General features: G+C 36.1%; 1 protein-coding gene across 2 annotated transcripts in view; it reads left to right on the forward strand.

The window, feature by feature from the left end:
• Window positions 1-327: 327 nt before the first annotated feature.
• Window positions 328-16086, forward strand: part of tmem68 (transmembrane protein 68) — a 16951-nt gene continuing 1192 nt past the window's right edge. The window contains exons 1-9 of one of the 2 annotated variants that reach the window (XM_040144749.1): window positions 328-394; window positions 1337-1505; window positions 3791-3964; window positions 6036-6135; window positions 8829-8996; window positions 11036-11229; window positions 13220-13280; window positions 13880-14019; window positions 14866-16086. The exon at window positions 14866-16086 is cut by the window's right edge and continues 1192 nt beyond it. In XM_040144749.1, coding sequence (XP_040000683.1) covers window positions 1446-1505; window positions 3791-3964; window positions 6036-6135; window positions 8829-8996; window positions 11036-11229; window positions 13220-13280; window positions 13880-14019; window positions 14866-14970 — 1002 coding nt within the window. In that variant the 5' untranslated portion in view covers window positions 328-394; window positions 1337-1445 and the 3' untranslated portion in view covers window positions 14971-16086. Of the gene's footprint in view, window positions 395-429; window positions 590-1336; window positions 1506-3790; window positions 3965-6035; window positions 6136-8828; window positions 8997-11035; window positions 11230-13219; window positions 13281-13879; window positions 14020-14865 lie in introns of those variants that run through there. The other variant, XM_040144748.1, reaches the window with a different exon arrangement.

Raw genomic sequence — 16086 nt, forward strand, 5'->3', positions numbered from 1 at the left:
AATGTAAATTTCTGTTTCATTGGACCGATTTTATTTGACTCATTTTAGTAAACACATGTCTTGGATTTAAATTATTGGACTTCCTATATTGGATTTACTATATTAGTATTGGGCTTATTGGTCCTATACTGTTATTGATGGATTATGATGTCAAATTGTATGTTTCTAAAGAAATAAATGGCTAAAACTTTTCGCTAACTTTTTGTTTACCATTTCCCCACCCTCAGGCTCTTTTGACTTCCATCTCCCGAGTAAGGTTTTATGTGCTAATGTTGTTGAAAAATGCATTTTGTGTTTTATTATCTGTTTTGCGCTTTTATTTTGAAGGTTACGCGTCAACGTACGGCCCATGGTTGAAGAGGAAGTGTCGTGTCATTTTCAGGTTTTCCTGCTGGTGAGTGGAACTCATCTACAGTTACGGTTTCCAGGGACACTGAAACACCCAAACACTTGACAGTGTCATACTCATAGCGTTCAGTAGTCAGGGACAGGGCAGCTGTTAGCTAACAGATTTATATTTTCTGCTGGTGTAACATTATATTTACAGTGGTGTGTTTTAATGGCTGAGTTGACAGACTGACTATGTAAGGTAACATTTTCTGTGTTTAGTGTAGGTGACGTTAACACCAAAGGCTTGCTGTCAACTCAGATTTTCCAGTTCCTTTCATCTAACCTTAGTTAGCTGACAGTTTGCCGCAGCACCTGTCTTCTTGTCATTACCTCCGCCATGGGGGTTATGTTTTCATCCTTGTCTGTTTTTCGGTTTGTGTATTTTTCAGCAGGATTGCGCTAAAAGTATTGAACTGATTTGCACCAAATTTACTGTAGGAATGGGGCATGGGCCAGGGAAGAACCTATTAAATTTTGGTGCGGATCCAGGAGTTTTTTTTTTAATTTACTTCTCTTAATATTGCGAGATTGGGCATTTTTGGCGATATTTGGCCTTGGCGGAGGTATGCGCTCTACTGAGTGCCATTCAAGTTGTAGCTGTTAGCTTCTTCGCTGGTGTACTCCTTAATAACTACGTTGTAATGTTAATCTAGACACTAAAGCTAGCTTCCCTTATATCCTTTGACTGAGTGCAATAAACAGGACTAGGTGTCGTGACTCGTTTCTTACCATTGAAATACTTTTTTTTCCTAAATCTTACTGGCTACTTAGTACGAAAGACAAGATGCTCAACAAAGCAATCAAAACCCTTCAAATGAACCTTTGTTTCCCTAACCCAAACGTGTATTACAGCTAAATTAAATGCAATGTAACAGGAAAACATATATCTTTTCATGCATAAATTGAGTCGTTGTACTGAGTGGTATTTTCCTCTCCTTTTCTTTAGTTCACCTGTATATGGCAAGAAATACTCTCCATGCAGTGTGATCCTTCCCCCTAAGGCTGGCGGACGGACTGATCCTGTCTGCAGCCTCACTGACAGATAGCAGAGCAGGATGTCAGACAGTGGGAACCAGTCTTGTCTGATGGGAGCAGAGGACACTGTCTCCCTCCTGGTATGAACCCTGCCATTAACAGTACTTATATTTAAAGCTTGATAGCTGTTTATTTTCTCTGTAAATATATTTGGCTGTGTTCATGCAGGGCTTTTGTTTTAATTAGTAAAGGAAGTGGTTGATTACTTGGGTTATTTGATCATATCAGAGTTTGTGACTACAGTTTCATAATGAGGTGGCTGTAGCTCAGTTGTTTAGAATGGGTTGGTTATTAATTGCAGGATTTTTGGTATCAAGTGTTTCAGCAAGACAGTGAAACCCCAAACTGATCCCCATGTGTGACATGCCGGGGACAATCATCTGCTGAATGTAACTACTACAAAAGTGTACAGTATTTGTATGTATGTATACATACAGATACATGTATGTATACATACATACATACACGTATACATATATACATGTATATGTATGTATATATACATGTATATGTATGTGTATATGTATGTATATATACATGTATATGTATATGTGTGTATATGTATGTGTATATGTATGTATATATACATGTATATGTATATGTGTGTATATGTACATGTATATGTATGTATATATACATGTATATGTATATGTGTGTATATGTACATGTATATGTATGTATATATATACATGTATATGTATATGTGTGTATATGTACATGTATATGTATATGTGTGTATATGTACATGTATATGTATGTATATATGTACATGTATATGTATGTATATATGTACATGTATATGTATGTATGTATATGTATATGTATATACATGTATATATGTACATGTATATATGTATGTATATATGTATATATGTATGTATATATGTATATATGTATGTATATATGTATATATGTACTTATATATGTATGTATGTACTTGTATATGTATATATGTACTTGTATATGTACATGTACTTGTATATGTATATATGTATATGTATATATGTACTTGTATATGTATATGTATATGTATATATGTACATGTATATATGTATATGTATATGTATATATGTACATGTATATGTACATGTATATGTACATGTATATGTACATGTATATGTATATATGTACATGTATATATGTACGTATGTACATGTATATATGTACATGTATATATGTATATATGTACATGTATATATATGTATATATGTATATATACATGTATATGTATATATGTACATGTATATGTATATATACATGTATATATGTATATATACATGTATATATACATGTATATGTATATGTATATATGTATGTATGTGTATATATGTATGTATATATGTATATGTGTATATATGTATATGTATGTATATATATATATGTATATGTATATGTGTATATATACATGTGTATATATACGTATATATGTGTATATATACGTATATATGTGTATATATACGTATATATGTGTATATATACGTATATATGTATATATATATATATATATATATATGTATATGTATACACCTATATATATGTATATGTATGGATATGTATATATACACACGTATGTATGTATATGTATGTATACATATGTATTTATATGTATATATGTATATATACATATGTATATGTATGTATACATATGTATGTGTATGTATGTATGTGAGTGCATATATGTATGTATGTGTGTGTATATATACATGTGTGTGTGTATATATGTATGTGTATATATGTGTATGTATATATGTGTGTATATATGTATATATGTTTGTATATATGTATGAATGTTTATATATATATATATATCAGTGTGTATATATATGTATGCATGTGTATATTTGTATATATGTATATATGTATGCATGTGTATATTTGTATATATGTATAAATGTATGTATGTGTATATATGTGTGTATGTGTATAAATGTATGTATATATGTATGTATGTGTATAAATTTTGTATGTATGTGTATATATGTTTGTATGTATGTGTATATGTATATAGATTTATGTATGAATGTATATATATTTTTAGATATTTTTATATGTGTATACATATATATATATATTGTAGATTGCAATTCGAAAAACATGATTAAGTGTGCAGTAACTCTTTTTAAGAAATTATACTGTATGTCAACAAGACAAACCATTACAGCTACATTTTTAGATCTGAACCAAAAATGACAAAGGGCTGGCAGTTCTACATGAAAAATCAGGGGACTACCAGTTCATTAAGATTCATCCTCTGGCAAACATGAATATCTGTACAAAATTTCACAGCAATCCATCCAGTAGTTGTTCGGATGTTTCTGTCTGTGATGGTGAAAATAAGTATTGACCTGTCTTTCTCGGTCTACAGATGTGTGTGTTTCATGCATGGGAGGAATGGGCAGGCCTTGGTCACGTGGAGGACTACCTGAGTTTTTTGGAGTACCTGCTGTGGGTCTTCACCCCTCTGGCCATCGTCTTCATTGTGCCCTTCCTCATCGTCATCCTCCTTTACCTGTCTATACTCTTCCTTCATGTCTATAAGGTACACAGACACAATTTCATGAACAATGAACCACAGTTCATGCCTTTTACATAAACTTTACAGGCACTCACAAATGGTTCAAAATGCCATCCAGTATTTTTAGGCATAAATGATAATTGCTGGTGGTATAACATGATACTCATATGCTACTCACTTTTTACACATAATTAGACAGAATGTTACAAAATGGCACAATAGGGTTCAAAAGGGTCTGTTAGGTGAGCAAAGTGACAAACAGTCAGCAGTGCTGGTTTCAACTGAACCCAGAAGCCAACAAATACATCCTCAGAAAATTTAACCTAGCCAGCTCAATGTTGATTAGAGCATGGAACTGAGCAAACAATCACACGTCAAAAAAATGGACCAGCAGAAATCAAACTACCTTCACTGTTTATCATCCAAAGTCTCAGGCAAGCAAATCTAAACTTGCTTGTGAGGGATTACTTCAGTGTATTTCGTCAAGCCAAGCAAACATTTCTTTCCTCTCTGTCCATCACTGTAAACCCACCTGGGCAGATAAGTTAAAAAATAACAAAGTAGAAGTAAACAGCAGAAAAGTGTAGCTCTGAAAATTTTCTGGCAATTTTACATGTTGGTCTCATGTCTGAATGACCACCTGTTGTTGAGTCACTTCTTGGTAAAATTCACAATGGTAATCTGATGAGGTCGGACCTGTAAAATTTCTGCAACATGACACAAGACTGAATAGAGTGCTTTCAGATTAATTTAAGGACAGCAGCAGCTCACGGTTTAACACACAGAGATTTAAAGTACATTTTGGTCAAGAGCACTATCATACATTTGTCATTTACTTATCACCCCTTATACATAAATATATTTTGTTATTTTTTTTTAACTCTTGGTCATCACTGTCAGATTGTTGGTGAATAGGCAGCAGAATTCCTCATCTTTCTTGTAGTGACATTGTTAAGACTATTTAATGAAGGATCTAGGTTGGTTAAACTATGAGAATCAGGGGTGAGCATCACTAAAGCTCCTGATGACCATTAATTAAGCCATCATCACTCATTTAGCTGCAAAATACTAAATAATAAAATCCATCATTGAGGCAGTTTCGAAGAAAACACTCACATCCTAATTCACATAATTCCACTCCAACTCAGTGCTGTTCTCCAGCGGTGACACTGCCCCCTCTGTGGATAAGTAATGCAGAATTGTGGCTCATGTAACGGTCATGACATGTCTGATTGAAGCCATTAGGAATATTTCCATAACAGTGTTCTGTGTCTGAATGGCTAAAAGCTGTCTCTTTAACAGATTGATGAAGCCAGCAATTTTAAATGTCTCATGTCTGAAAAGGGATTATTTCTTATTTAAACCTGTTTAGAATTTCACATTTTATATTTTCACATTTTATCATAATTGTTTTTAAAAATGTAATCACATTTGTTCAAAAATTGATGGAACAAACATTGCATTAGCGGGAATGGTAAAAACTTTAAACAATGAACTTATATAGACTGGTTAAAACACTAAGTTTATAGTGAATGTGCAGTTAATGACAAAGTCTGAATGTGTTCGGTAATTTCAGTCACAGCTTAACACTTCACAGCAGAATATAAAATAGTACAGGATGCTGACGGAATCTGGTTGTAATCTGTAACACATTGTGCCATCAGCAGTCATCAGTCATTAGTCAATAATGGCCTATCAGCCCAACATTTTACGGGTAAACTATGCAAGCTGTGGACCTGGATGTGCCAAGCCAGTCACCTAGGTTTGCTAGAATTAGAGAACAGTTAAGTGTTGTCTACAGATAATTTGCTTAAAGATAAGCAATGAATTCATCAATTATTAAATGTCTAACCTACTATTTGTATATGCATTTTCAAGTAATGTATCAAAAGGGTATATAAAAGAAAAATAATGAGCTTCTGCAAAATTGACTGGATCTATTTACAGTCAAGTCGCTGAAATGAAGCTTAAACAAAGGTGAATAAACAGATTAAGAGTTTTGGACAAAACAATTTAAATGAGACCCAGGATGCAAAAAATCTATGGCTGTTGTCCTGCCATGAGTCACTCCAAACCTTATCATTCCTTCTAACAGAGGAAGAACCAGCTGAGGGAAGCTTACTGCAACAACCTGTGGGATGGAGCCAGGAAGACCCTGGCTACTTTGTGGGACGGACATGGAGCCATATGGCATGGTAAGACACCATGGGCTTCATATATTAAAGATCTGTGGCATCTCTTTAGATGCTGTCCATTCAGATGGCATTTATACAACTACTATCACCATAAAAGAAAAGAAAAAGGAGGAAGATAGATTTTGAGGTGAAATTGCTGTTCTTTCTTATTTACTTAATCTAATATTATGAAAATTACGGTAAAGCATTCATTTATAAAGTGCTTATAATATATGGGTTTCCTATCTCTGACCAAGAAAAATAAAATCTTTTCAGGGGCTTGGGAATGTTTTCTCTTAAATATTAAACAAATATTACCTCTAATAAAGCTGTATGTTTGCTAAAACATTTCTTAATTTGCTTTGATGGCATGATTTTTTTAAGGAATAATACACGACAAGGTGAATAGATATATCAAAATAACAAATGTGTATGCTTAAAAAGTATATACATGCAGTATCACTAGTTGGTTAAACATTTCCATAGGAATGTTTCTGGTGGCTTTGAAAAGCTGAAGACTTTACTGTATACACAGATGCATGGAGGTCAGTAATGACATGGTTAAAATAATATAAGAAAGAACTTTGTTCATCCCAAAGGAAATTTTGGTGCCAAAGATTCTCAGTATACTTAGTTAGATAAATATATACACAGTATATACTGTATACTATCTACTATCTATGCATACATGGTATAATAAAACATAAATAGATAGTAAAATTAAATAAAAATAGAAATAACATATAAACCTGTAGAACAGAGGGAGCAGCAAATCATAAATGATGGTGAAATGCATGAATAAAAGTGCAGGGTACCAGTTACTTTGTTATAAATTATAAACAAATTTTAAAAAACAGTACAGAAAGGTGTATCTGTGGGATAATCTCTCCCACTTTTGCTATAGCATCAGTTGTCTGTTGAATGATCACCAACAATTTGGTGTTAGTGAAATCAGTAACTTGTGATTTTATTGTACTGTCAGCATTTCAACAACTTAGTTTTTGTCAAGGCAAGTTCAATACAAATATTAAATATACAGACACCACCTAGTGGTGATGGCTGAATCCATCTAACACCTGAACAGATCAGAGCCATTGTTAATGTTATTAGTAACACCTTATGTTCTCCTACAATGACTAAGTCTATCTATGAGAGTGAACTGTATTAAAATTCAAAACACTTAATATTAGTTGAGCTCTTAGGACCTCATATTACAATCCCAAGATTACACAGCACTTTCTTGATATCTTGAGTGGAGATAGGGGTAGTCACTTCACCAGGGTCATCAGGTGGGCACCCTCCTTCATTGGTGTTTCCAAGATCCAGGGATCTTGCTCAGGTCTGACTGTTGTTCACTCTTTTTTTGCAGCTGGATTTTGGCCACTTCATTTGAGGTTGGTGGCCATTGAAGTTCTTCATTAAAGCAGGTTCCTTCTGGTTGTGTTTCAGGTTCTTAGATGTTGTCCTCGAATTACTCTCTTTGGCCACTGGGATATTGATACTCGATAAAAAAGGCTTTCATAAAGTGAAATAAAACATACAGAAATAAAATGTATTCTTGACACAATTATTGGAAACCTTTTGATAAATTTAAATTTGTTCCTCAAACAAAATAAAAGCAAATAAAGACTCACCTGTGCTTAATTTTTAGTGTTCACATGACCTGGATTAACCAATGAATGATGAAAAGGGGATAAATAGGGGATTGTTTCCAGTTTCTTTTTCCCAGTGGTGAAGACAAGAAGGCTCTCTGAGAGCATCAGAAATGCCATTGTCAAAAAACATAACAATTTCAAAGGCTACAAGGCAATCGCCAAAGATCTTGAAATCCCTTTGCAAAAACACAGTCTCCCTGGGATAATGTTATATGGACATATGAAACCAAAGTAGAGATCTTTGGGAATGCAATGCATCAGTTTGTTTATACGAGACGAAATGAAGCCCATAAGGAAAGGAACACCCTACCTACAGTAAAACATTGTGGAGGTTCTGTCATGCTGTGGGGCTGCTTCTGTTACTGGGGGCCTTTTAATGTATCAAAGGAATTATAAAATCAGAAGATTACCAAGGCATTTTAGAGCGAAATGTGTTTTCCAGTGTCAGGAAATCCAGGGTTAGGGTTAGACAAAGGTCTTGGGTCTTTCAGCAGGGCAGCGAACCAAAGCACACATCCACCAACACAAAAGAATGGTTGAATAAGAAAACGTAAGGAAAACGTAAATCCCATTGAAACCTTTGGAGAGCTGAAATCTGCCATTGCAAAAGGGATTCCTGCAAACTTAACAGAGCTTGAACGCATAGCAATGGAAAAGAAATGGCAGAAACTATTCAGCAGACAGGTGCAAAAAGCTTCTAGATGGCTACAAGCAACTTCAGAAAACACCTACAAAAACACAAAATACTATTTAAATGGCCTAATGGACAAAAAAAAAATATGAATCAGCGAAGATTTTAAATAGTAGGCCTATATATTTTCTTTTTACATTATTATTATTTGTAGTATTATGCATCATTTCTGTATTTGGTTGTGTTTTCTCACTTTTCAGCATTTTTCTCTAAATGCAGTGCATTTGTTGTCAAATTGTTGAATATGTTTTCCTCATTTACTTTTGTCTTTTTGCAGGTTGCAATGCACTGAACTTTCAGGGCCACAGTACTTACCAGCTTATAATGAAATAGCATGTATACCTCATATATTTTGACCTGTGTACCAGGCTATGAGATCCATGGGATGGAGAAGATCCCTGACAAAGGACCAGCACTGATAGTGTACTATCATGGAGCTATTCCCATTGACTACTACTACTTCCTGGCAAATGTTATCATCCAGAAGGGACGAACCTGCCACTCTGTAGCTGACCACTTCCTCTTTAAGATCCCAGGTACTCACACTGCTTCACACGTGAACACACATGAATTGTACACTATCAGTCTCCTCTACTGCAGGGGGTTGGGGATTTTATGGATTTTTTTGCTGTGGCCCACTGGGATTTGCCCCGGTATGCCCCGATGGTCAGACTGACTATGAAGGGTTTTGTTGTACCAGGGTTGCGTGCGCGCATGTGTGTGGAATGCAGTGGTCAGAGTGAATATGAAGAGGTAATAAAAATCTATCGAATTTAATGTTAGCTAGTTAACTCTGCCTTTCTCGCTTTTTTTTTTTTTTTTTTTTTTTCCCCCTGTGTCCGTTCTTTCGCTCTCTAAAGAGGGTGGCTGCCACTGCAAAATGTATATAGCAGAAACACAGCTTTTGTTAAATGCAGTGTATGTTTCAGTTTACTTTTTATTTTGTTGTTTTCTTGGGATTCTTCATTGTAAAGTGTTTTATATTATTAATTATGAAAGGAGGAAAAAACAAAAAGAGAGATGGACTGTGTGTGTAACTATAGTCAAACTGAAGAAAGTACAGGAAAAGTTCACACCCAAATAAGCTGTCTTTCCACCCAACGGTTTTTATGTGCATTTTAAATTTGTACCTGAGTGGAAACACTTGGAAAAAAACTAGAAATACTGCAAAAAAGTTCTTATGCTTGGCTGAGGTGGAAAGTTGGTGTATTGATAAAAGCAAAACATAAAAAAGTACAATGACTTAGTAAATAAATGATGACCTACATGAAGCATGTGAATTAATGCCCAGTTAAGCTTCCACTCCATTGAAGAGTCAAAAAACTGCAGCAGACAAAAACAAAACCGACTGGAAAATTAACACCACCAACTGTTTATCTCGACAAATTACTTTCTAATGTTTGCATAACGGTAGTTGGTTATAAACGTGTATTAATTTGCGTTGTCTTTTACAAGCTTTTTCCCAAAATTCGGTTAAAATTTGCGCTAAATTTTGGACCGAAACTTGGCTAGTTTTTCTGTTAAGCATGAGCCTTCTGAGTGTGTTGGGTGTGCAAACTCTTCTTTTACTTGCTTATATTCTTAATTACAAATAATAATGGTATTTTAAGTTACAGTTACATAGTTATTATTCATAGTTACAGCTAAGGACTTGGTAACAGCAGTGATGAAAAACTATTAGTCCATCCCTGACTGAAGTACAAGTTTGTCTTTGTCTATGTCTCTTTCTATATTTGATCACCAAATGTAGTGAAAAACAAAAAAGAGAAAACAGTGTAACTTTTATGCCACGATCAGACTACATGCCATCAGTCCGGGAAAGAGAGAGATTTGACAGTTTCTACAGCATGTTTGGAGACATTAAACAGTAGGTGCACAAAGCACTCAGGGACATTAAACCAATTTAATCTCACCTGTGGGTGTCACATCACCTTCTGCAAACGTACTGTATGTGCTGCTCACCCTCATATTCAGCCTTTCTCTACTGACTCGGAAGGAAAAAGACAGTCCATCTTCACCACCCAGTGACTCTGAATGCTTCCAGCTTCACTGTCATTCAGAAAACCCTAATAACACACAGAACCATTTGTTGTTGGTGCTGTTAGGTGCCAGGTGTAACAGGTGAAGTCAGGCCCTTGCAACATACTGATAACCCCTGCTGGTCATGAAATGAGAGCAAGCTCTGATTAGTCAGAGTCTGTGTAGTCTGCAATGTTTCTCAAACAAGCTAAATTGACAGTTTGTGACTCGATGGTCGCCTAAACTGAAACAGTGAACATCTCAAGAGACAATTGTCTGTCCCTGGCATTAGACCTCAAAAATCCTCTACAGTACGTTTGTGACCATGTATTTGGAATTAATTTTCAGTACTTTTTGATACACCTAGTTTGTCATGTAAAGAATTTTTTGTGCTGCATTTTCAAATCAATGAAATACATTTGGGTTATGTATGTACTTAGGTAATTTTTTCCTTGCTTTGTTAATACCAGCTTTATCTTTTTCCTTTTGTCTTCCCCTCGGCTCTTTTCTATTCTACTGTATCTTTACCTTATCTCATCCTGTCCCGTTCCTCCAGGTTTCAAGTTACTTTTGGAAGTGTTCAGTGTGATCCATGGTCCTCAGGAAGAGTGTGTGCGAGCTCTTAGGAATGGTCACCTGTTGGGGATTTCTCCCGGAGGAGTGCGTGAGGCTCTGTTCAGTGATGAGACCTACCCTCTTCTCTGGGGCAAACGCAAAGGCTTCGCCCAGGTCGCCATTGACTCTCAAGTGGTGCGTTGTTGTTCCTGAAATCTACTGTCACTGTCTGAAAATGCTTTTGTTAAAGCTTCAGCCTGGAGTGCATGGCTTTGTAGAGTGTATATATACTTTTTAAATTTCACTTGTTACATTACAGTGTTCCCCAGTATACTTGTAGATAAAGTACACCTGCAGTTTATACATGTTTAGAATGTTTTTGGTTGCATTATAAGACTGCTGCAAAAGAAGTGTATTAGAAGTCTAATGATACTGGCCTTTGGGCAAAGTGCTATGGCTGGTACAAAAATACTCTAGGAGGCAATTCACTATTAGGTGGCACTGTAGCCAAATTGTAAGTTGTCACACTAAAAACCGCTAGCTAAAAATTCATGTATGTGCAACTTATTTAGTCAGAAAACCTCCAGGAGCACTATAATTACAGACAAGTAGCCATCATTTTTAGTTATTGTTTGCATACATTGTAGGTAGAAGGGCAAGAAAAAGTAAGTGAAGCCTTTGGAATTACCTGCATTTATGTATAAATTTGTTTTAAAATAAAGTCAGATCTTCATCTAAGTTACAATTATGAACAAACACAATCTGCTTTAACTTATAATACACAACTCATTGTATTGTCCTTGTCCATATTGAAAACATCTTTCAAAAATACACAGTGTAGGTTGGAAATAGTATGTGAATCCCTTGGCTAATGACATCAACAAAAGCTAATTGGAGTAAGGAGTTTGAGTCTAGTCAATGAAACCAGATTGGAGATGTGGGTTAGAGCTACTTTGACCTATAGACGACACTCAAACATTTTGAGTTAGCTATCCACAAGAAGCATCTGCTGAACAATACCTTGCAAAAAAGAGATCTACAGACAGACAATCTATCTATAAATGGAGGTGATTAAGTTCTATGGCTACTCTCCCTAGAAGTAGGCACCCAGATGAGATGACTCCAAAGGCACAACACAGAATGATGAATGAGGTAAAAAAGAAGCCCAGAGTAAAAGCTAAAGGCTTAAAGGAATCATTGGAGCTGGTTAACATCTCTGTTCATTAGTCTATCATACACAGACCACGGTGCATGGAGCACAGTGTCCATGGCAGGACATCATAGAGGAAGCCATGATGTCTCCAAAAGAAACATCACTGCGCACCTGAAATTAGCCAAAAAGCACCTTGACTCTCCACAATGCTTCTGGGAAAATGTTTTGTGGACTGATGAAACTACGGTTGAATAGTTTGGGAAGAACACGCAGCACTACGTATGGTGCTGCCCGGGGCCTGAACAGCTCAACATCATTGAGGGGATAATGAATTGCCAGGTTTATCACTGTATCTTACAGGATAATGTAGGTGAGCTGTCTGCCAGCTGAAGCTCAGTAGAAATTGGGTGATGGAGCAGGACAATGACCCCAATCATTGAAGTGAATCAACTACACAATGACTTCAAACAAAGAAATCCACCTTTTGGAGTTGCACAGTCAGAGCCTAGAACTTTACCCAATAGAAGTGCCGTGGAATGACTTCAAGAGAGTCATTCACAGTAGATATCCTAAGACCATGGCTGAGCTAAAGCAGTTCTGTAGGAAGAATGGTCCAAAATTCTTACTGAACGAGTGCAGGTCTGATCCACAGTCAACGGATATGCTTGTTTGAGTTTATTGCAGCCTAAGGAGGTTCAAGCAATTATTAAATCCATGGGTTCACTTACTTTTTCCACCAGCACTGTGAGTGTTTAATGGGTGTGTCCAGTAAAGACATGAAAGATTATAATTGTGTGTGTTATTAGCTTCAGCACATTGTGTTTGTCTATTCTTTGACTTAGATGAAGATCACTTCACATTTCAGGAACAATTAACAAAGAAAACTAAGTAATTCCAAAGGGTTCACATACTCTTTCTTTCCACTGTATTGAATAGCTAAAGCGTAGTGTGTCATGTGGTATTGACCAACAGCTTTGTAAATTGAAGTCACAGTGCCAGAAACTTCTCTTTCTTCTGTTCTTCTTCTTTCAGCCAGTTATTCCAATGTTTACCCAGAATGTGCGGGAAGGCTTCAGATCTTTGGGAACACTCAGTAAGTCTAGAAGAAAGTAAAATCACAAAGATGACATCACCGAACTGATGGCATCACGGATAGACACACACCTTTAAGTTCACATTGGACATAGTCACACACATCAGAAAACACAGCACAGGTCAAAAATACACACGTTGTATTTTGACGGTGTTGCATCCAGCTTTGAAAATGTAGTTGGGGATGTTTCCATAATCTGTTGAGAAACATTGGTTTTGAGTATTTCTACCAGCAAGAACACATGTGTTTGACTGAGTCAAAATAGAAGTGTGTGTTCATAGAAATTAAACAAAATTTCATGGAGCTCTGTGTTGCAGAGATATATCAGGCTTTGATACACAAACAATACTTGTCAGTAGGAGACATTCTGTGCTGGTTTGGGTCCGCAAATGGATCTTGTTGACAAGAGGAAAAATGTAGAGTATCACCAGACTTATCCTTAAAATAGTGTGGTAGCAAGGGGAGTGTACTGACCTAGCTCAGGTGGACAGGCATCTGGTGATAGCCTGTTGATTCATCTTTGTCTGCAGTCTTTTCTGAGTCCTCTCTTTATGTTTCTCCATGTAACACGCTCTTTCACTCTTTCTCTGTCTATCCAGGAATGTTCCGCTGGGTGTATGAGAGGTGTCGTCTCCCTGTAGCCCCTGTTTATGGTGGATTTCCTGTGAAGTTTCGTACCTTCCTTGGTGATCCCATCCCATATGACCCCAACATAAATGCTGCAGAATTGGCAGAGAAAGTGAGTCAGCTATAGCTATTGTTATTGCTGAGAACCACAGTTATATCTTTGTTTTGTTCTTTCTTCCTTTTTTCTCTTCTCTTAGGTATTTAAATCTATTCTTGTATTTTTTTTTTAATAACAGTGTGTTTGTTCTAAAAATGACATTGTTGAATCTGTCCACCCAAACACAACACTAAAGAAAAGTTGAAATTTCATCATATGTTTAAGGGACGCAAAGATAACACAATTTGTTCAAAAGACAGGCAAAGGCAAAATCCAAAGTACATGCATGTATCTCTGTCAAAAATCACAGCAAACTCCATAAAATATGCAGTTACAACTCTGAATGCTCCTCCATAACTGACTGGAACAGACAAAACAACCTGGAACATCAGTTTTTAACTGCTACAGTAACTTTAGTGTTAGTGGCAAATGTTTGTATATTTTGATAATTATGAGGTTAATCCCCGTGCTCAAAAACATTTTGCATAAGAAATGTTACCATGGACTGAATCCCCCTTTGTGGAGGGCCAGATTTTTTTTGTAAGGAGCTATGATTCTGATATTAATATCAGATGTTCAGTTCATTCCATCTCTGCAAACTGTTGCTGCATTCATGCTGTTCTGGAGAGCTGCTGTTACAAGACATAGGTATCTTTATCTGTGCATGATGGCTTTTTTTCAATATGAGTGGCCACTACCGCCACATACCTCTGAACATTCAAATTCTGATTGGTTCTAAACTAAACATCACCACTCTAATTGTGACTAAATTTGAGAGGTGTCATGCTGGAAATGTGAGCTTTTCCACAAAATACCAATCCTTCATACCTAATGCTGCTGACTAAGTCTTTTGCTCTATAGGTGCAGCAGGCAGTCCAGTCTCTGATAGACCAGCACCAGCAGATCCCAGGGAATATCCTGAGAGCCTTGTTGGAGAGATTCCACACCAAACACAAAAACCATTAAAGTTATCAGTACAACAACAGATAAAATCTGTCCAGTGTGTGACCAAAATGACACGCCACATTGGCTCAGATGGCTGCAGTGTGCACAGGTTTGGTGGTCTAACTTGTTGGAGTATTTGCACGACTTTATTCAGTGCCCCCAACAACCACTGACTGCAGCTGAGGTTCCTTTTACATATTTGTTATTTTTATTGCACATTTTTGATGTGTATTTTTGCTTACATTGACTCCATTTTTCTTTTCTGATTATTCCCAAGATTAAACTGTTTAAAGCAGGACTTACTAAAGTTGTGATATTGGGCTTCACTATAATCATACCTCAAAATCGATAAATAAAAAGACCTTTTTTTTTCAGTACACATGTACACAATATAAAATGTCTTGTGATGTTAGATGTAATTGCTTGTAGCTGTTCTCAGCTAAAAAATATTGGATAGTCATTAAATTTGGTTTTTATTGTCCATGCCTACGAATTGCAGTGACTGTGAAGACAATTACTTGTAATGATAAACTGTAACAGCACTTTGAGTTTTCACAATTAAGTTTGATTTGACAGGGAGCAAACAACGGAACACATACTGATTCATGGGATCAGGCTGAAGGTTTAGTCTAGAGTCTCAAGAAGCAGAGCGGACAGAGCTGGACTTGGTAGTTAAGGTTGGCGCACTGTAAATGGCTTTTTGGTTGACGTCTCTTAAAGTTAGAGTTTCGTGTATGAACCAGTATCATAGTTACCCAAGGAAGATACAGGATACTGACCTCAGGTTACAGGAGTATGATAACATGGTCTAGATGAGGTTAACTTGTGTGGGAGGTCCCACACCTACAATAGGAAGCATCATTCTTTATTACACAGTGTTCGTTTTATTGACTATACATTATTATTATTTTTCGGGTCTCTTACTTGTCTTGTGTCCTGTCACAATAATTTCTTTAAAAAGAATCTGGTATATGCCTGTATTTTCTTTGGACTTGTCTTACAAAGGGCTATTTAACTTGGTAGTATAATTATAAGGAAAAGGGTGGGGAATTATAGGGACAAGGAGAAAGTTCTCAGGCAGGTGTGGTGTAAGGTGTTCCTATTGTTTTGTTAGTTGTTGCACAAATTATCTGCTGA

Source organism: Xiphias gladius, chromosome 14 (genome assembly GCF_016859285.1).
Source record: "Xiphias gladius isolate SHS-SW01 ecotype Sanya breed wild chromosome 14, ASM1685928v1, whole genome shotgun sequence".
Taxonomy (NCBI): domain Eukaryota; kingdom Metazoa; phylum Chordata; class Actinopteri; order Istiophoriformes; family Xiphiidae; genus Xiphias; species Xiphias gladius.